The sequence below is a fragment of the Felis catus genome, chromosome B1, assembly GCF_018350175.1.
Source record: "Felis catus isolate Fca126 chromosome B1, F.catus_Fca126_mat1.0, whole genome shotgun sequence".
NCBI lineage: Eukaryota > Metazoa > Chordata > Mammalia > Carnivora > Felidae > Felis > Felis catus.
In genome coordinates, this window is record NC_058371.1 from 114755278 (window position 1) to 114776072 (window position 20795).

General features: G+C 44.2%; 1 protein-coding gene across 1 annotated transcript in view; it reads right to left on the reverse strand.

The window, feature by feature from the left end:
• Positions 1–20795, reverse strand: part of HADH (hydroxyacyl-CoA dehydrogenase) — a 50575-nt gene that overhangs the window by 11529 nt on the left and 18251 nt on the right. Inside the window, exons 2-5 of the mRNA XM_003985100.6 lie at positions 13694–13822; positions 7719–7876; positions 3641–3767; positions 245–334 (exon numbers count right to left, since the gene is read on the reverse strand). Coding sequence (XP_003985149.3) covers positions 245–334; positions 3641–3767; positions 7719–7876; positions 13694–13822 — 504 coding nt within the window. The remainder of the gene's footprint in view (positions 1–244; positions 335–3640; positions 3768–7718; positions 7877–13693; positions 13823–20795) is intronic.

Genomic DNA, 20795 nt, shown 5'->3' on the forward strand with positions numbered 1-20795 from the left:
ATTCAGCTGAAGCTCTGGCTCCATTCAGACCTCAAACTATCTACCTCATGGCCTTGGGCAAGGCTTAGGAGTCTGGCTCCGCTGCTGGCAAACTAGAAAAGAGCCCCAGCTTGCTCTCTGCAGCCCACAGACAGACCTGTTGTTAAGAGTTCCCCAGCTTTCACATCTTTCTACAGAAGAATTCCACCCCAGTAAGTCAGTTCTGAGGAAAACCATCCCCCGTCCCAAGGTACCTATACCCTACCTTACAAGAAACAGGATGCTTTCCCAGGGCTTTGCTGAAGTCTATCAGAGATTCAGTTGTCTTCTGGCTGGTCATTGGTGTCTTTATGACCTGGAAATGCAAAGCAGAGAATTATGACCAGAAAGTTAGCAAACAACTGCAGTAGAACGACTCAGGGAGACATTGATGTTAAATGTCTACACACAAGGTGGCAAAGTAATTTGAGTTACAGAATAGAAGGATCTCAAGTCAGAAACAAAGAGTTTAGCAAAATGTTCGCCTTAAGACAGTGAAGTACCACACAGAATGTACAAAATCAAGGCTTAAAATATATATGTGTAGGGGCGCCCAGGTGGCTCAATTAAGCATCCAACTTCAGCTCAGGTCATGATCTCGTAGTTCGTGAGTTCGAACCCCACATTGGGCTCCCTGCTGACTGTGCAGAGCCTGCCTTGGATCCTCTGTCTCCCTCTCTCTCTGCCCACCCCCCTGTCAAAAATAAAAATAAAACATTAAAAAAAAAATTTTTTTTTAAACAGAAATACAATGTGTATGTGTGTAGGAGAGTTTTACAGACTTTGTCCCTGTGAAAGACCTGGGTTCGAATCCCCATCACACCATACTGGCTCTGTGACCCTGGGCAAGTTTCTTGAAAGGACACTGAATTCACTCTATGAACTAAAGGAGTTGAGGTCAGGAGACAATGGAATTAGATTAGGAGGAAAAGCATTAAGTGCAGCTCCTAGGAGGTATAAAGTGCTCAGTAAATGGTGGCTTTTGTTACTCTTTTAATTGCTACTGTCGGTTACTTCAGGCAGAAGTCTCCGGAATATGAGAACTGCCCTTAAAGTACTCTGCCTGGAGTACCACTTTCTCTTAGTCTGGATGAGGAGGGTGTGCCCCTGCCCCAGGAGAGCACAGTCACAGGTCTCTCTGACTCTAAGATGAGTATCCACCCCCCAGCAGTCCACCCTCTCCCACAGGCACCCCAAAGCCCACCGGCTTCTTTCGCATCAGAACAGGCTCATCCCACAGAGGGAAGTCTTCATTTTCAGCAAACAGGGGCCCAAAGCTGGGCCTGCCTCCTGATAGGCCCTGGGCCCATGAGGTGCCGTGCCAGGGGTACGACCACCACCCCACTCACAGTGGCCTGGCCCTCCAAGAGGTGGCACCAAGCACCATGCCGGGCAGTCAGCCCCCAGGACACATTTAGAGAATTCACCTGTCAGGAACTAGATTTTGGCAAACAGAGAGAGACCCAGGTTAATTTATTTAAATGCCAGTTAAGGAACTTCAACAAGAGTCAAAGCAAACAGGCTTGGCTTCTACATTAGACCCTTTATATGAGGTCAGACAACTCCGTCAGCCCCCGCGCCTCACCTCTCTACTATGCAACGGGGTAATGATACTTGACACATCATCCATCTTGTAAGAGGGCTGTGTGGCTTAATGAGCTAGTATCTGTGCAGGATGAAAGGTGCTCTACAAATGAAGAGAATCATCATCGTCCACGTTTAATGTGATCACAGCTTGGGGTGTGGTGGTATGTTAGGACACTAAGGGAAGTAAAGGAGTAGCACAGAAAAAAGCACCACGAAGATGGGGAGGAGGGATGGGATGAGATGGGCCAGAGGTCTGCTCTGCAAACACCATAAGTTAAACAGCACCAAGAGTTATTCAAAAGGAAGTGTGAAAAGGTCTCCAACAGAACCCCATAGATTGAACTAAGACAAAGGTTGCTAATTATAGAGTTTCAAACATAATTTGTTGGTTTAAAAGGAGGATGCATATTTAACCACCCATTCAACAAACAGCAATGTGCTATAGATATTCTGCGTATAGTTCCAATACAGACTGGAAAAAATATATACACACATATATGAGTCCAGTCCCAAGTAACGAAGAGCTGCTCAACTCAGGATATGATTCATTTTCATGCTCACCACCAGCAATACATATGCAAACACCCAAGAATAAAAAAATGAATAAAGAGCACTTTTAGAAAACATTTTCTAGAAAATGGTAACATTTGCTAAGCACTGGCTGTTAACAACCAACGTGCTACATTTCCAAATACATAGATGGACATTATTAGATAAATGCAGTTGAAAACAGCATTATTACTGTTTGAAGTAAATCTATAAAATGTGTCTTTATCTCCAAAACACATGTACTGATACAGTAACTAAAGACAGTAATTAGATCCTAAGCACTGAAATGTTGAAAATCCATTCTGTCTCTTTGCTCTTTTCTGCATAAGGATAAACGAAGTTTCTTTCATTCCCCCCTCCCCTCCCATCCTTAACTTCTTGAAAAACAGCCAAAGTGGGAGTACACTGGAAGAAGCTGAGAAGCAACGTTAGCGGAACGGATAAATTCCTATCGCAGATGGGTCAAGAGCTGTCTAACCACAAGGAACTCTATAGTCATCACTCAACTAGAGGCAAAAGCTTACGAGGGGTGGGGGGTGGGGGCATGCAGGATGAAGGAGGGAAAGCGCTGAGAGGAGAAAGCAGACCCTGAGACTCTCCCAGGGAGCCCCGGAAACCTCCCCCCACCCAGGTCTGCCTGCCTCCACATCCCCCACACTTCTCATGGACAATAACTCTTCAGCCTCAGAACAAATGCTTAATAGCGCTGCTCCTCAGACCCTGTAATTAGCCCCCTGTAAAAGGCAAGCTGCCACATTTCAGGTGCAAAGTGTCTATTGTGACTTGTCTCCAGGTACCCAAATCTCCAGGCAAACAAGCAGAAGCAGCCCAAACAGGATCACTGAGGGCCCACTCCCCTCCATCTCAAGGGTCTGTGGTCAGGAGGTTCAGGCTACCGGGGAGCTGCTTTAATAGCTGTGATCAAAACACATGGGAGGTGTGCCTCATCTGAAGACAATACCAAGGCCCTGATACCTGGGCCAGAATTCACCTCAGGAATGGTGGATAAGGTGGTACAGCAGCTCCTGTGTAAAACCAGGCTAATAAAATTCCATTTACAGCCTGGAGCAAACTGACCCCACTGAGACAGTATAAACACATGTGGCTCTGCCCTCTGTGGTCTCATCAAGCCAGTGGTCTTTGGTGCTGTCTTCCCAGCCAGATGCCTCTCTCTGCACTACCCATCAAATACGGCGCAAGTAAGTACATGACACTTCACAAAGCTAGCAGCCCTTCTGGCCATCACTGGTCAGAACACCGGGCTGCAAAGGAACAAAGCACAACAGCCTTCCTAGATATTAGGTGCTCTTTCCTCTTCTGGCTCTGGAAGGACAGACTGCGGCCAGAGAAACTCAAGCACAAAGACCATCTTCCGCCCTCCCGTTCATATCCACCCAGAGCAATCCCCGGTAGCAGCCAGGGTATGGGGCAGAGAGCAGGGCTGGGAGAGCCGGCAGAGCCAGCAGACACGCGTGAGCCCACTGACCTCCACAAGCTTCATCATGGGCACTGGGTTGAAGAAATGGAGCCCGGCGAATCGGTCCTGTCTTGTGGTGGCATTGGCTATGTCTGTGATGTGCAGAGAGGAAGTGTTGCTGGCAAAGATTGTGTGTCTGTGGAGAGAAAGATGGCGGAGTGTCGGAATGAGTCCCATCTCTGGAAACAAAGAGGACTGCTCTGGGTGCGACTGCACAAGGCGACTGCCTGCTGCCCCAATCTATTGTCCTGATCCCTGGAGGAAGTCAGGGAGAAGAGATCTTTATCCAGGAAGCTGAAATCAAGTGACCAGTTTCATTCAAATTCTGAAATTTTAAATTAGGTAATTTAAAAGCTACCTGTTCCAAAGGTATATCTAGTCTTTACCAATCTTTCATTAATTTTAGGGAGAAACATTTCTCTACTTTCACTAGTTAATTTTCATGATACGTAGGAAAAAAGGAGGCTACTACTTAACCTCAGTCACAAAATGAAACCTAAATGAGCACAGACTAATGAAAGAAAGGATTCATCACAGACTCTCAAAATAAACAAAAAAATTGTAAAGAAACACCTGAATCCTCAATGAGAAACATCAGATGAAACAGATGAGAAACATTAACTAAGATCTTTTCCCCTCAAGTTAAAAGTTTTAGGGGCGCCTGGGTGGCGCAGTAGGTTAAGCGTCCGACTTCAGCCAGGTCACAATCTCGAGGTCCGTGAGTTTGAGCCCCGCGTCAGGCTCTGGGCTGATGGCTCAGAGCCTGGAGCCTGTTTCCGATTCTGTGTCTCCCTCTCTCTCTGCCCCTCCCCCGTTCATGCTCTGTCTCTCTCTGTCCCAAAAATAAATAAACGTTGAAGGAAAAAAAAAAAAAAATTAAAAAAAAAAAAAGAAAAAAGTTTTAATTTTCCACTTAAAGAGAATTAAAATGCAAACAGAAGAAAACCAACATGGTCCAAAAAATGTTTTAAAGTTACACGGGTAGGTCTGGGGAAGGAAGGAGACATGTACATTGTAAACATAGTTCTAAGTATTGTGTTTATAAAATCTCCTCAAACAGCAGTACCATCTTTTTTGTGTGTTGTATAATATTAATTTTTAAGAATCCATATTTATTTAAACCAAATTCAGTTTTTAAAGACCACAGTAAAGTGGGGTGCCAAAGGTATTACGGGCAAATCTTCAAACAAAGACTTCTAGGCTTTCCTACAGCACCACCTTGTGGGTAAACATACATAGAACCGCCTAATACTATTTAGAACCATAATGGCCTGGTCAGTGCATGAAGGAGAGGGGTCCCTTATTGACCAGACTGGGGTGGGGGTGGGGGGGGGTGGGGTGGGCAGTGTAGCCTACCCAAAAGGCAAAACTAAATCTGCTTGAAATCAGAGGTGAATGGGAGAGGAGGGGACAGGAGAAGAAACGTGAGTGTGGCTGCACTGCAGCACTGTTAGGCTGCACACCAGGAACCACAGCAGCAGGGCCACCGCAATCCAAGGCTGTGCTAGCAGGGGCTGTTATCCTCATAATGCGGAACCTGTTTATAGCACGACTTGAAGGGCAACTTGTCTGCAAAAGGGAGAAATGAAGGCATACTGGAGGGCACATTTCATTAAAGGAGCCCAGTCCCGAGTGTCTCCCATCCAAGGCTCTCCCAGCATATATTTGACCAGAAGGGGAAGACACCTCTTCCTCACACACCTCTCCCAGTAGGGCTGGGCCAGCTCTGCTCCTATCAGCTCTCACACTGCCCTCCTTCCACACAAATACTGTGTGTGGACAGATTAAACATACAGGGTTGCCTTATCTTCCACAAAAAAGTACACCCTCACCATTTTCCCTGAAACACTTGACTCTTGGACAGTCTTTGGTTTTTCCCTAACACTCAGGTACCCAAAAAACATGATGATCATTAGCAACGCCTCCAAGCCTTAGTACGGAGAATGCAAGAGGGGGTGGGGGGCGCTGAGGTGGACTGGAGAGTTCATACTTTGTTGGAAGTGGAAAGACAGGACTCAGCTGGGACCGACCGTGGGCTCTAGCCAAACTTTTCATCAGTACTTTTTGTACTGCAGTTAGGGAAGTGATGTTCTTTTCCAGGGTGCATCAGGGCTTCCACCTGGAACTCTGATGCTAGAACATATTCTAAACTCCTGCTACAGGATTAACTAAAACTTAACAGGAAAGTATATCTCAATCAAGCTGCCTAAAAAAACAAAAACAAAAACAAAACTTAGGAGGTATTCAATAAAGGTGGTCTAAAATGAAAACAAGAGTGTAGAGAAGGACAGCTGGTGTCCAGAAGCAGAGTCACATCCATGGCGTGCCTACTCTGGTGTGCCCTGTCGCATGCCACATCTGTTTTACATCAACCTAAGTGAGAGAGCCTAGTACAGTGCCTGACACACAGCAGGCACTCAGGAAATGTGAGTCCAATTGATTAGTATCCTCAACAACCCTGTGCAATAGGTACCATGACCCCTATTTAGTAGATTACTAGGGAAACTAGTCTTAAGAGGGTTAGAACTGGGAAGGTCTTGGAAACTATTTACCCCTAACCCCCCATTCCAATTACAGATGATAAAAACTGAGGGCCAGAAAGACTTCATGACCGTCCAAGGTCAGAGAGGAAAGGGGGGGGGGGAGAGACACGGCCCCAGGCCACCTACCTTTCCCCTAACAGTCCTTCCATTACTCACACTGACATGAGAGGGCAGTCAGACCCGTCACTGTCACGAAAGAATGACCATCATTTAAATAAAGGCCGAACTTCTAGACTACACCTTTCCTGGGGTGGGAGGTGGTTTATTACCTTAGAGGGCTTCCTGCTCACTTGGGAGCCAATACCTGGACCAAAGAATTTTCTGTTTTTGCAGACCCTAAATGTCAATGTGAAGAGAAAGAGCACACTGATCAGCAGAGTGATACAAAGGTGACAGAAAGACAGGTGTCTCCTCTTTGTCAAAAGCAGGGCTTCTCCGGATACCAGGCCATACAGCTAAGAGGGCTCACATTCCAGCAGGCTGGGATGCCAGCGTTTCTCTGTAACTGCTGCTCGTTGGCAGCCTAAGAATTGCTTTTGTCATATAATCTTATTCTGACTTTCAGTTCTAACCAGGAAAGGTGAAGTGTGGCTAAGCAAGCCCCAAGGAGAGTGTGAATAAATCAGCCAGGTGTCACAACTGCCAAAAGCCAAAACGCAAATACAACTGAAGGTCCCAAATTCTGAGAACGAGAGCTGCACACGCGCAAAAGCTTGCGGACACTCGTTCAGACCGCCAGTTCTGAGCCCCAGGCACCCGTATGCCTCACCTATGTGGGGCGGACTCGCCTCTCCCACCCTTTGCCAGGAAGTCTGGGAAGAACTCAATGCTCCCGTAATGCTCCCAAGTGTTTTGACTTAATCCAGATAAAGCTCAAAACAGGAGAGCCCAGGGAGCTTTGTGTAGACAGAGAGGCATTCCCTTCAACTACACCATTCTGGGGCACCTCGGTGGCTCAGTTGGTTAAGCGTCCGACTTCGGCTCAGGTCATGATCTCGCAGTTTGTGGGTTCGAGCCCCACGTCGGGCTCTGTGCTGCCAGCTCAGAGCCTGGAGCCTGCTTCTGATTCTGTGTCTCCCTATCTCTCTGCTCCTCCCCTGTTCATGTTGTATCCCTCAAACATAAACATTAAAAAAAAAAACAAAAAAAACACTACACCATTCTGAAGCTTGTCCTCAAAAAAAAGTAATTTTGTCATGAAACTACTGTGAGTTTCCTCAGCAGACATCTGAGGACATGCCCAAGCTCTTTGTCCTCTGGCCTGGGAGGGCCCAGGCAGAGGACTGTCTCTGAATGGACCCTCCACTTTCCTGTGGGAAATTCCACCCTCATTTTGGGACAAGGATCAGACGGAGGCAGCTCAAGCCTTGGGAAGCAGACAGGGAGGATGGAGAACAGGGGAAACAGTGTCAGGTCTTCTGGAAACAGCTATGTGATATTAAAAAGAGAAGTGGGCTTGGTGTCAAAAGACTCCCTCCTGGGAGAAAAGCCCAAGCCAGGGAAGGGAGCCCTTAAACCAACAAGAATGCCCAAGGGTCACATACTCAGAGGCAAACTTGTCCAGCCTCTTGAAGAGCTCGTTCTTCATCTTCAGGTTTTCCACGATGGCCTCCACCACCAGGTCTGTGCTGTGGACCACAGATGCTGCATCCGTGCTGGTTGATATGCTGTTCAGGGTCTTCTCCACAAATTCATCACCCGCCTGACACAGTGGAAGAAAGGAGAAGAGAGTATTCACCAGACTCACCAGAAAATGCTGTGATTTGCTGAGGCAGGAGAGAGGAGGGTGAGGACAGGCAAACACGCCCCAGAGGCAACTGGAATGTGTCCTGAATTCTAAGAAATAAAACTCCCTACTTTTCCGTTTAGGGTCGATGGCATCTCAGTATGCTTCTAGACACCAGGGCAAGAGTCAGCCTGGGAACGTCCCAACTGCTGGTCAGCTATCACTGTCGTGTACAGGTCATAATCCTTCACTCTTTGTCAGCTCTATTCCAGTTACTAAATGGTCCACCTGCAGCACCTGCATCAGCCTGCTCTCTATCTGTTCAGTGAGTGAGCAGACTGCCATGCACTGTTCCAGGAACAGGCTTCCAGGGAGCCTGGAAAGGAGTAAGAGCTTAGCTCAGCAACATTCATTAGTCTGAGAGGTGATGCTGACTATTCTTTGTTTTTTTTTCCCCACCATGAAGAGAGAAAGGCACAGGTGAAAGAGGGGCAGAGAGACAGAATATCCCAGGAGGGGCAGAGAGAGAGAGAGAGAGACAAAGACAGAGACAGAGACAGAGACGGGGAGAGAGAGAGAAAGAGAGACAGAGAGAAGTCGGGCTCGTGATCACCCAATGCAGGGGTCAACTCACAAACCGTGAGATCATGACCTGAGCCGAAGTCAGATGCTTAACCGACTGAGCCACCCAGGTGCCCCTAACTATTCGTCTCTAAGAGAAGGCAAACAGGGTGCCTGGGTGGCTCTGTCGATTAAGTGTCTGACTTTGGCTCAGGTCATGATCTCACGGTTTGTGAGTTCAAGCTCCCCATCAGGCTCTGTGCTGATGGCTCAGAGCCTGGAGCCTGCTTCAGATTCTGTGTCTCCCTCTCTCTCTGTCCCTCTCCTGCTGGCACTCTGTGTGCATCTCTCTCAAAATTAAATAAACATTAAAAAAAAATTTTTTTTAAGAGAAGGCAGAGAAGAGCTGAGCGAGGGCAAGAGAGGGTAAGAAAGCCAAACTTAGCAATCCTTCTTCAAGTAATAATTGCCCATCACAAACCAGCAACTGGTGTTGCAAAAACATGCCAGACACAGCCTCCACTTGCAGAAAGCTTGCAGTCCCACCTTTGTCTCATCTGTGACTCCAGATTTCCACAGACATACGTCAGGGCAGAAGACAGCACCTCTAAATATATTCAGTAATTAGTATCAGCTCTCTCCACTCCCCAAGAGCAGAACAAAACATAGACTCCTAGGCCCATCTCCAGAGATTCAGATTCAGTAGGTCTGAGGTGGTACCTGGAAAACTGTTTTTTAGAAAAAGATGCCCCAGGGATTGTGATATAGCTAGTAGACTAGCCAGCACTTGAGACTTCTGGCCCACATAAAGCTTGGATTGTGATAGATGATGTGATTTCAATCAAATTGCTAGATCTGATAAAACAATGAGAAAATGAATAAAACATAGTACCTGCTTTCTAGAGGCTCATAATCTAGTCAGAAGTCATGTGTAGGCACAGGAGTTAAAGAATCTAGGAAAGTATTGTGGGTAAAGTTGGGTGTGGGCATATCCTTTATAGGATGGATGGATTTCTACTGGTGGAGATGGGGGACAAAGAAAAGACCATATGAATGAGCGAGCTCTGGGAGCTTTTTATTTGGAAACTATCAAATGTAAAAATGTTGAAAGACTAGTGTAATAGTAGCAACTGTAATGTAGATCAACCTAGATTTAATAATTGTTAACATTTTGCCACATTTGCTCATTTGTTTTATCTTTCTTTACACACCCTTGTTTTCTTGCTAAATCTTTAGAAAGTAAATTGCTAACATCATGTCACTTCACCAGAATAAGTACACATGCATCTTCCAAAAATAAGAACATTTGTTTACATAGCATAGTCTCATTGAAATAGCCGGAAAATAGTGCATTCTCGAACTTCCCCAGTTGTCTCTCAAGATGTAGTCAAAGTTTGCACATTTCATTTGGCTGTTTTATCTCTTAGTTTTAAATGGTCTGTTTATATTGTTTTTCTCTCCCCCATGACATTTTTAATTGAGAAATTTCCTGAGCTAAATGTAGACTCATGCATACCTGAGAAATAATACAGAGAAATCCTTTGTAAAAAAAAAAAAAAAAAAAAAAAAAAGGAAGAAGACAGCACCTCTAACAAGTGCCATTTTATTTCAGGATGTAATTTGTCCATGGGGCATTGTCAGCCTGGGAACATACTCAGCAACGTGGTCATAATCAGCAAAGCCATCCAAAACCATCATGGAACAAAACAACTATCAGAGCTTTTCCACAGAAATATAATGTGAGATAAAAAGTGATTTTAAATTTTCTATTGGCTGCATTTTAAAAACTGAACAGGTAAAATTAGTTTTATCTAACCCAATCCATCTAAGATACTATCATTTGAACATGTAATCAATATAAAAAGCAATGAGATGTTTGGGGCGCCTGGGTGGCTCAGTTGGTTAAGTGCCTGACTCTTGATTTCGGCTCAGGTCATGATCTCACGGTTCATGAGTTTGAGCCCCGCATCAAGCCATCGCCTGATGGCTCCACATCAGGCTCTACGCTGCTGGTGCGGAGCTTGCTTGGGATTCTCTCTGTCTGCCTCTCTCTCTGCCCCTCTCCTGCTCTCTCTCAAAATACATAAACTTAAAAAAAAAAAAAAAAAAAGCAGTGTGACATTTTACATTCGTCCTTCCTATTAAGTCTTTGAAATCTGGTGTCTGTCTTCACATGCAGCATGTGACTCGACTTGGACCAGCCCCATGTTGAGCTCTCCACAGCCGCCTGTAGCAAGTGGCTGATGTGCTGGTCTGTGCAGAACAAAGTGCATGCAGTGTGTCAATGAGGCAAGCTGAAGCTGACTCGTCCCTCCTCCAAGCACATCCCAGGCACAGATGAGAAACACCAAGACACCAGACTCCCAAGGAGTCACTCATCTGGAGCTGTGCATCTGGAGCACACCACCCACTTTTTATTTTTTTATTTTTTTTTTAATCCTTCAAGCAGGGCCCAGAGCCTCTGCTCAAAGGAGCAAGCAGCAGATGTGTACAGAATAAACAAATGAAAAATGCAGATGACCTGGGTTCAGATTCACTCTGTCCTTGACTCCAACTTCCAGGGCTCTTAGCAACACCCCCCCGCCCCTGGCCCCATCTGGACCCTCATCACCCTCATCACAATATGCCCTATCCCAGGTCCCCCTATCATTAGGAATATGGGGGACAGGGGTGCCTGGGTGGCTCAGTCAGTTAAGCATCTGACTCGGTTTCAGCTCCAGTCATGATCTCACGGTTAGTGAGTTCCAGCCCCTCACTGGGCTCCACACTGACAGTGCAGAGTCTGCTTTGGATTCTCTCTCTCCCTCTCTCTCTGCCCCTCCCCTGCTCACTCTCTCTCTCTCTCAAAATAGATAAATAAACTTAAAAAAAAAAAAGAATTTGGAGGACAGATGCCAGTTGTTAATCTGCCTGTGATACTTATTGCTTGGATTTCTTCAGGGAGAAAGTAAAAATTATCTCCACTCCTGCCCCTCTGATTTTTAAAAGGTGACTACATATTAAGAAAATGCAAAGCGGGGCATCTGGGTATCTGAGTCAGTTAAGCATCTGACTCTGATCTCGGCTCGGGTCATAGTCTTGCGGTTCATGAATTCAAGCCCTGCATTGGGCTCCGTACTGACAGTATGGAGCTTACTTGGGATTCTCTCTTTCTCTCCCTCTGTTCCTCCACTGCTCATGCTCTCTCTCTCTCTCTTTCTCTCAAATACATAAACTTAAAAAAGAAAAAGAAAAAGAAAAAGAAAATGCAAACCAAAACCACAGTGAGATACCACTTCACACCTCCCATGATGGCTATTATGAAAAAAATAAAAAGCAAGTGTTGGCCAGGATGTGGAGAAACTGGAACCTTCATACACTGCTTGTAGGAATGTAAAATGGTTTAGCCACCGTGGAAAACAGTTTGGTGGTTCCTTAAAAAGCCAAACGCAGGATTGTCATATGATCCAGATATTCTACTTCTGGTACATATGTGAATGAATTAAAGAAGGACCTGAACAGATGGTATATCAATGTTCACTGCAGCATTATTCATCACAATGGTCCAAAGGTGAGAACAACCCAAGGGTCACTGACAGGAATGGATAAACAATATGTGGTATATAGACATACAATGGAGTATTATTCAAGCACGATAAAGAGTGGAGGTCAGACACATGCTACAACCTGGATGAATCTTGAAGACAGATAAAATAAATCAAGTCAAAAAAGGACAAAAAGCATATGATTCCACTTACTGGAGGTCCCTAGAACAGGCAAATTCAGAGAGACAGAAAGCAAATTAGTGGTTACTGGGAGATGGGAGAAGGAGGGAATGAGGAGTTATTGCTTAATGGGTATAGAGTTTCTCTTTGGAAAGATGAAAGTTTTGTAAAGAGTTGTGATGGCTGCACAATAGTGTGAATGTAATTAAAGTCACCAAATTCTACCCTTAAAAATAGCTAAAATGGCAGATTTTTCTATTATAATAAAATATAATAAAAATATAATAAAATAATAAAATATAATAAAAAATAGCTAAAATGGCATATATATTCTTTTATAATAAAGAATTTCAAAAGGTGGGGTGCTGGAGTGGCTCACTTAGTTGAACATCTGACTCTTGATTTCTCCTCAGGTCATGATCTCACAGTTCATGAGTCTGATGTTGGGCTCTGTGCTGGCAGCGTGGACCCTGATCGGGATTTTTCTCTCTCCCTCTCTCTCTGCCCCTTCCCTGCTCATGCTCACTCTCTCTCTCTCTCAAAATAAATAAACTTTTAAAAAAATTTTTGAGGGGTGCCTGGGTGGCTCAGTTGGTTAAGTGTCTGACTTCGGCTCAGGTCATGATCTCACAGTTTGTGAGTTCGAGCCCCTCGTCGGGCTCTGTGCTGACAGCTCAGAGCCTGGAGCCTGCTTCGGATTCTGTGTCTCCCCTTATCTCTGCCCCTCCCCTGCTCAGGCTCTGTCTCTATCTCTCAGTAATGAATAAACGTTTAAAAAAAATTTTTTTTAATAAATAAATAATTTTTTTGAAAAGGCAACTAGACATACACTATGGACACCTGAGGTGACAAACAGAACAAAATCCCTACCTGCACTCTTCTCTGCCTGTGTGTGAAAGTGAAATTCCATCCAAGCCCCAAGGGAACCAATCTTAAGCAACTTTAACAAGGTGACAAGCGTAAACAAAAATTCACTTGGTGACTTCCACAGTATTTCTAATTAAATGTGAAGGTCCAAAGAAAACGAGTCAGTGAACCAGTTTCCAGCCTTCTAGGGTTCCTCAGGTTCTTGCACCCCCTCTGCTGCTGGGAAGTGAGAACATTCTGTATTTTCCTCTCTGGTAATGACATTATAAAAGGGCATAAGACATTGTTTAAGCAATCAAAATTTTCCATCTGAATACAATGTTTATTATATAATTTTCTTTTAAACTTACCTTCCTGTTTCACTCTCTTCCATCAGTATAACAAAACAGGTGTTCCTTAAGCCCAAATTCTCAATGGACAGAATGAGTTCACTACCTGCAGAAACCTTCTCCCCCACCTCAAAACCCAACAATATGGTTATCTACTTCTCCTGTTTTGTAATCAGTTCTTACAGTTAGTATGTACAGTGATGATGTTACTTATACTGGTCTAAAGTTATGGGAAAATGAGCTTTACACAACAAATCGAAAAAAGAAGCAAAGGCCACCAAATGTGATATGGTCAGAGGAATGGTCTTGAAATCATATAAAACAAAAATTACCTTGGGGTTTTCTGCAAACTTCTTCTTGGCCACTTTCCTAAGGCTTTCCTCAATCCCCTTTCTAGATTTTGCTAGTATGTCCTCTGTCTGGTCCACCAACATTACCGTGTGGCCAGTTGCTGCAGCAACCTAGAGCAAAAAAAGAAAGAAAACATAAAAGAATAAAAATAATAGAGTTTCATATTCCATACGAACTCTGCCACCATTCCATTCAAAATACCAAGTAAATGTAATAATAAGCCAGTATCAACTAAACACATACCTCTTGCCAGGCACTGCTCTAAAGCCTTTATGTGGATGGACAAATTCTCAAAACCACCTTATAAGAAGTATGTGCACTGTCACACAACAGGTAGGCAGCAGAGCTGGCATCTGAATCAAGGCTCTGAAGGCCACACTCTAATCACTTCCCTGAACAGTACTGTCCAACAGGGAGCCACTAGCCACATGTGGTATTAAACTGAAATGGACTAAAGTTCAAAATTCAGTTCCTCAGTTGCACTAGCCGTATTCCATGTGCTCAAGAGCCCACTCACAGAGCGCTTACTCCCCATCCACCATCTTTTTTCCTTAAAATTGGAGCATATCCTGTGTAGCTTGACCACTTAGCTCATCTCTTCTGCTCAGTAACAGAAGACTTGAAATCTGTAGCAAAAAGTTTCCAAGGGCTATTTAGTGGCATGGTTCCCATGAAAGTAGGTCTTTGGTGGTCAGCCAACTTAGGAGGGCAATTCCCCTCCCTGCCCCATCCCACCTTGGCTAAGTCCCGAGGGGCACATTTAGTGAAGCTGTTCAAAGTTCACCTGGAGCCAGCTTCGTTCAGCTATATTCAGTGACGAGTCAATCCCAATTCCATCATAATTTGCCAACAGCTTTGGCAAGGACTGTGGAATAGGTAGTGTGGCTAAAAATAGGTCATTGGGTCACATTACAGGTAGGCATTGTACTCAGTTCAAGCCATAAGTAAGAGGACCATGGCCTATAACACAAATATAAATGATATAGGACACCAGCACAACTGACATGCCCTTCAGGGTCTGAGAAGACCCCTGCAGGGCCACTGCTTTAGAACTTCTGTAGGCCAACAGTGAGTAGGAGAGGGACAGGTTAGCTGAAATGAACCTGCCCAGAGATGACAGGAAGAAACAGTTCTAAACTACCATCATGATGTGAGATTTTTTTAAACTAGGCAACTAAAAATTCAAAGCTGAAAACCAGAGAGGAAAAGTAACAGAAAAGCAAAACTCAAAGGCAAAGAGGTTCAAATCCCTGAGCCAAGATTTCCTAAGAACACTTATAAAAATTATAAGACAGGTTTTAAATGGAAGTTAATTACAACAGCACCTACGTTCTCTTCCTGGGAAAGCTTCATAAAGGGGCTGCAAGTCTGAGCCTGTGGGACCTGTAGGCAGGCAGCATCAGTACTGCCCTGCCCCAGAGCATGCCTGGGAACCAAGAAAAGAAAATGCTGCCAGGACAGGAAGGTCTAACAACCATAGCTGGGTAGTGGTGGTAACGAGAATTACCTTGATAAAAGGACAGAGGCAAGCGGTGAACTTGCCCTATTGGCAGAAACACAAGCTGCAGGCAGGCAGCATGGCCAAAGCAAAACAACGTCCGGAAAGCAAAACCTCCATCAATCCAGAGGAGGGTTTCTCTCTAAATAACAGCAGACCCAGGCTCATCTTGCCAACACCTCAAATCACATGACACAAATTTGAACATCTAATAAATTCAGAGCAAAAAAAGCAAGAGCAAATTTAGACACAGTGCAGAAAAGGCAACACAGCAGGCCTGGGACTGTTATCTTTAGAAATGCCCTTGGCTGGCACCTGGAAACTTAGATTTGGAGGGTTCCCATCCTTCCCGGAGAAGAATGGTTCTCAGTGCCTAAACTGCTTATGCATTGTGGTTTTTGCTGCACACCTACTTTCTTTCTGGGGGTCAGGAACTTTGGTATGTGCCAGGCAGAGGGTGCCTATGTGAACAGCCCCAATAAAGACCAAGGGCCCTGGGTCTCCAATGAGCATCCCTGGTCAACATTCCATATGTGCCGTCACAACTTATTCCTGGAGGAACTGTGTGTGTCCTGTGCGACTCCACTGGGAGAGGACTCTGGAAGCTTGCCCCTGTTTTCCGCCAGACTTTGCCCCACACATCTTTTCCCTCTGCTGTTTCTGTTTTGTATCCTTTTGCTGTAATAAATGGTAGCCATGAGTATAACTATATGCTGGGTCCTGTGCCTAAATCACCAAAGCTGGAGGAGTGGGGGGATTTGGTGGAGAATCATGACACAGAAACTAAGAAAATAAATCTCAAATTCCAGATGCAGCTGGTGATGAAATTAAACTAGTTGGAGACAGACAACCCTGCGAAGCAACAGCTGAAGGGAGGTGTGACGACCAGCGATGGGACACCTCACGTGCAAGGTGGAGGCAAGCAGAGGTGCTGGCTTAGGGACCTCCCATTTTTGTTCCAGCTCCTCTGAGAGTCCCTCTGGAATGACACAAGTGATCTTCACTTTGTCCCTCTTAACCTCTGACCTAGATCATCCTTTGACTAGGACAGAAAGGATTCCTCAGATTTCTACATGACTAGGTCCCAGTCCACTTCCCCTCCTTCTTCTCCAGCAGGCATCACTCAAGTTTTTTTGCTCCTCAAGGAGTTGGAGAAGAAAATTCAAGTACATCTGGCACAAGACAGTACCAAAGCTGAAGGAAAGAGAGATAAAGAAAATGAGGGCAGTGTCCTTCTGCTCAGGGACTTTATAATCACACGGAGAATACATGGGGGGAAAAAACTAAATATATGAGGCTCCATATATGGGAAGTCAAATAAAATAAAAACTGCCATAGTGAAGAATCCTTTCAGGCATCTGAACTCAGAAGGCTGGATAAGAGGAGGACATCCAGAATGGGCCAACTTCCAAGGAATTAAAGGATTAACCATGAAGAGGTGTGGTGGAAGGGGACAGGGAAGGAACAAATAAGAGGTGATTTCACACCTTTTCTCTAGAAACCCATTTTCAAAGTTATTATACTCATGTTTGATTTGACAGTCATGGGGAATTTTTTGTTATAGAGCAGATAAGCCACAATGCTTTCCTTATACACTTAACCCCTGAACAACTTGGGGTTAGGTGTGCTGACCCCCTACACCATTGCAAATCCACATACAACTTATGGCTCCCCAAAAATTAACTATTAAGCCTACTGTTGACCAGAGGCCTTACTAATAACAATCAATTAAAAAATATTTTTGCGGGGCGCCTGGGTGGCTCAGTCGGTTAAGCGTCAGACTTCGGCTCAGGTCATGATCTCACAGTCCGTGGGTTCGAGCCCCGCGTCGGGCTCTGTGCTGACAGCTCAGAGCCTGGAGCCTGTTTCAGATTCTGTGTCTCCCTCTTTCTCTGACCCTCCCCTGTTCATGCTCTCTCTCTGTCTCAAAAATAAATAAATGTTAAAAAAAAAATTAAAAAAAATTTTTTGCATGTTTTATGTATTATATACCATATTCTTACAGTAAAGCAAGCTAAAGAAAATGTTAAGAAAATCTTAAAGAAGAGGAAATACATTTACAATATTGTAAAAAATCCATGTATAAGTGGATCTACATAGTTTAGACCCATGTTGTTCAAGGATCAATTATAATTACTTTGTTTAAACTGCAAGCAGAACCAAACCTGGAGAGGAAAGTGCCCTCAAATATTCAAGTAAACCAAAGCCACAGGCATTATAAAAACACTAAAATTCAACCAGGAAAAACCATGGCCAGAAAAGCATTTTCAACCTGTATGCTGACCCTCCTCTTATCCTAAGTCCTCTGATTAACTCCTCCAGCCACTCCCTCTTCTGTTCTCCCACAACCCCACCCCCGCAAGAAGACACTGAGCAGGTGGGTCCCTGCCTTGCCTCATCCTGAATGAGCACACTAGAGATAACATGTGTGTGTAGACACTGGCCAAAAACAGCTATTAAATCAAGACTCTCCAGGCAATGTTCCGGGAGAGCAAAGTGCACATGTCAAATGATCACTTCAAAGTGAGCGTGTTAAAAACATTTGTTTATTTTCCCTCTCAACCAGAAGATGCAGGAGGTGCAAGGAGGGGACAAACCTAACAGAGAGGAAGAAGACAGATCTTTCCCAGTGTGTTACTGATCACATTTTTGCTCTGCAAAATTTCCCTTAGCTCCACAGTGCCTTATTGGTCTGAAAAAGGCTCAATTTTTTCTCTCTTACTCAAATGACTGGAACATTTTCTAGGATTTTGGACTCTCCAAAGTGCCTATACCAGTATTTCTGGTCTAGTGAGAAGGCAACAATTGTATACCCTAAATAGTTATTCCTGACAGTTTTGTTTGTTTTTGTTTTTGTTTTTGTAAACATTTTCTACTTCAGCTTTTCTTTTCTTGATTAATTCATAAAACTTCAGGAAAATATGAAGGAAATCTTATGGTGTAGACACAGGTAGAAAGGACATTCCTATTTAAATTTTTTTTAATGTTTATTTACTTTTGAGAGAGAGAGCGAGAGCGAGAGCGAGAGCGAGAGCGAGAGAGAGAGAGAGAGAAGGAGGGAGGGAGGGTGAGCGAGCACAAAAGGGGTAGGGGCAGAGAGAGAGGGAGACACAGAATCTGAAGCAGGCTCCAGGCTCTAAGCTGTCAGCACAGAGCTTCATGTGGGGCTCAAACCCATGAACTGCAAGATATGACTTGAGCCGAAGTCGGATGCTCAACCGACTGAACTACCCAGGCTCCCCAGGACATTCCTATTTAAAACCAAAGTGGATATGGTTAGGTTTGAATGGAGACAATACAGGCAAAAAAGAGAAAACTAAATTCTCTGTGAAGTATTTTCCATTTTATGAAGAAGCTCTTTGGTGCAGGTCACAATTTATTATGGATAGAACGGATGAACTTTATAGCATCACTTCAAGTGATTTCAGGTTACAGCAGTATTTTCATTCTATCTACCCACAGACAGCAACCCAACCTGATGTTCAAGTTTCCTGCAGTCATTTCTTGCAGACATATTCTAGGGACATCAGGTCAGCAACATCTTGAGGACAACTTCATGTCCTATTTGTCTTTGCAAACCTAAGCACATGGCCCATAGTTAGCACTCAATGCTTACTTAGTAAATAAATAAACAAACAAACAAAACACAACTAGCTCATTGCCTGGCACGTATTAGATGCTTTCCACAGGATGAGTCCAATGTTCTTTTACTATTTTAATCTACTCCAAATGGGATTGGTATTCCTTTCCTACTGCTATGTGTCTAAACTGTCCAGCACTGAGATGGACTCAGGATCAAGCAGTCTGTCCCTTGCCCCTATGCATTCCATGTCAGACCTGAGAGCTGCATGACTCTTACCCCAGACTGGCTCTATAAGCTGAGACCGTCGTAAGCATGGCTACACAGCCACAGGCCACTTAATAAAGGCCAGCTTATTTCTTTCTAAATTATTAATGCACTTGTCTTATTTCTCCTATGAGATCCCTGAGAGCTAGGAGTGCTTACAGAAGTAACAGTCTCTATCCACAATTATCAGAAAGAACACAAACCCTTAAAAAAAGAAAGAAAAAAAAGCAACAAATGCAGCAAAATTAAGAGCCGCAATGTACTGAGCACTTACTATGTACCAGGCACATACTCTACATTTTCCAAGACTATTTCTAATCAATCCAACAACTTTGTTAAAGCAGACATCAACCCTGTTTTGCAAATGAAGAAAAGGAATTAGAGAGGGCAATATCACTCAGCTGTTAAGCTGTGAAGCCAGAGGTCGAATTCCAAGGCTGCCTGGCCCCAGAACTTTTCTGGTAATCTAGTTAGAGGAGTCCAAGGAATGCTGCCTTATTTGCTGAGACAACCAGCTTTCAAGATACAAAAATAATAAAATATCATTTTACAAAAATTTCATGCTATTGACTTTTTTGTATTCTCTTTCCCTCATGCCTTCCTTAGTAACTATTATGGACTTGGTGACATCCACAAAAATTCCTGTTAAATAATGTGTCAGTTCTTCTCCAAACTGGAGTCCTAATACACTTGAACAGTTCTTATGAAATTGGAAGGACCATTCCATTTCGTAGATAAGGTAAACTGGGGCTTAAAGAGGTTCGGCAACTTGTGTATTTCCCATGGTTAGGGTTAGCAAGTGGTATAATAACAACAGAAGCAGCCTTCAGTTCAATCATATCACAGTCATAGTCACAGCAAAAAGGACTTGATAAACAAGAACATCTATCCAGTTAAATGACAGCTTCCATGTGAGCATTAAAGCCTCAACAGACACCTGAAACAGCCTGTTTCTAGAATAGGAGCTCTCAAAGTATGGGTCCTGGGCCAGCAGCATCAACATCAGCTGGGAACTTGTTAGAAATGCAAATTCTCAGTCCACCTGAGTGGCTCAGTTGGTTAAACATCTGGCTCTTGGTTTCAGCTCAGGTCATGATCTCATGGTTCTTGAGTCTGAGCCCCAAGTTGGGCTCCACTGCTGACAGTGTGGAGCCTGCTTGGGATCCTCTCTCTCCCTCTTGCTCTGACCCTCCCCTGCTCGCTCTCTCAAAATAAACAAACTTAAAAAAAAAAAAAAGAAAGAAAGAAAGAAAGAAAGAAACAAAACGAAAATTCTCAGACTCCACTCCCAACCCAATAAATCAGAAACTATGGATTGGGTCAGAATTTTAACAAAGCCTTCCTAGTGATTCTGATGTTCTACAGTCTGTGCTCAAATCTGGTTGCAGATTAGAATCAGGTGGGGGGACATTTAAATCAACCAATGTCCAACTCTCACCTGCAGATTCTGTGATTTACTGTGATTTACTTAGTCTGAAGGCATCTGGCACCCCCAGATGATTCTAATGCGCAGCCCAAGAACCAAAACATCACTCTAAAATAAAGAACCTGTCATCCCTGATCCCAATCCCCACCCCATCCCAGCCCTCCTGGGTTGCCAACTATCTCCTCAAACCACTGAGAGGCCAGCAAATCTGTCCCTAAATCAGTAGGGTTTCTAGGTCTTCCTATTGCCCTGTCCCTGAGAAAGTTCTAAATGTTATCTAGAACATACTATCTGAAAGACTCCTCTCCTCTA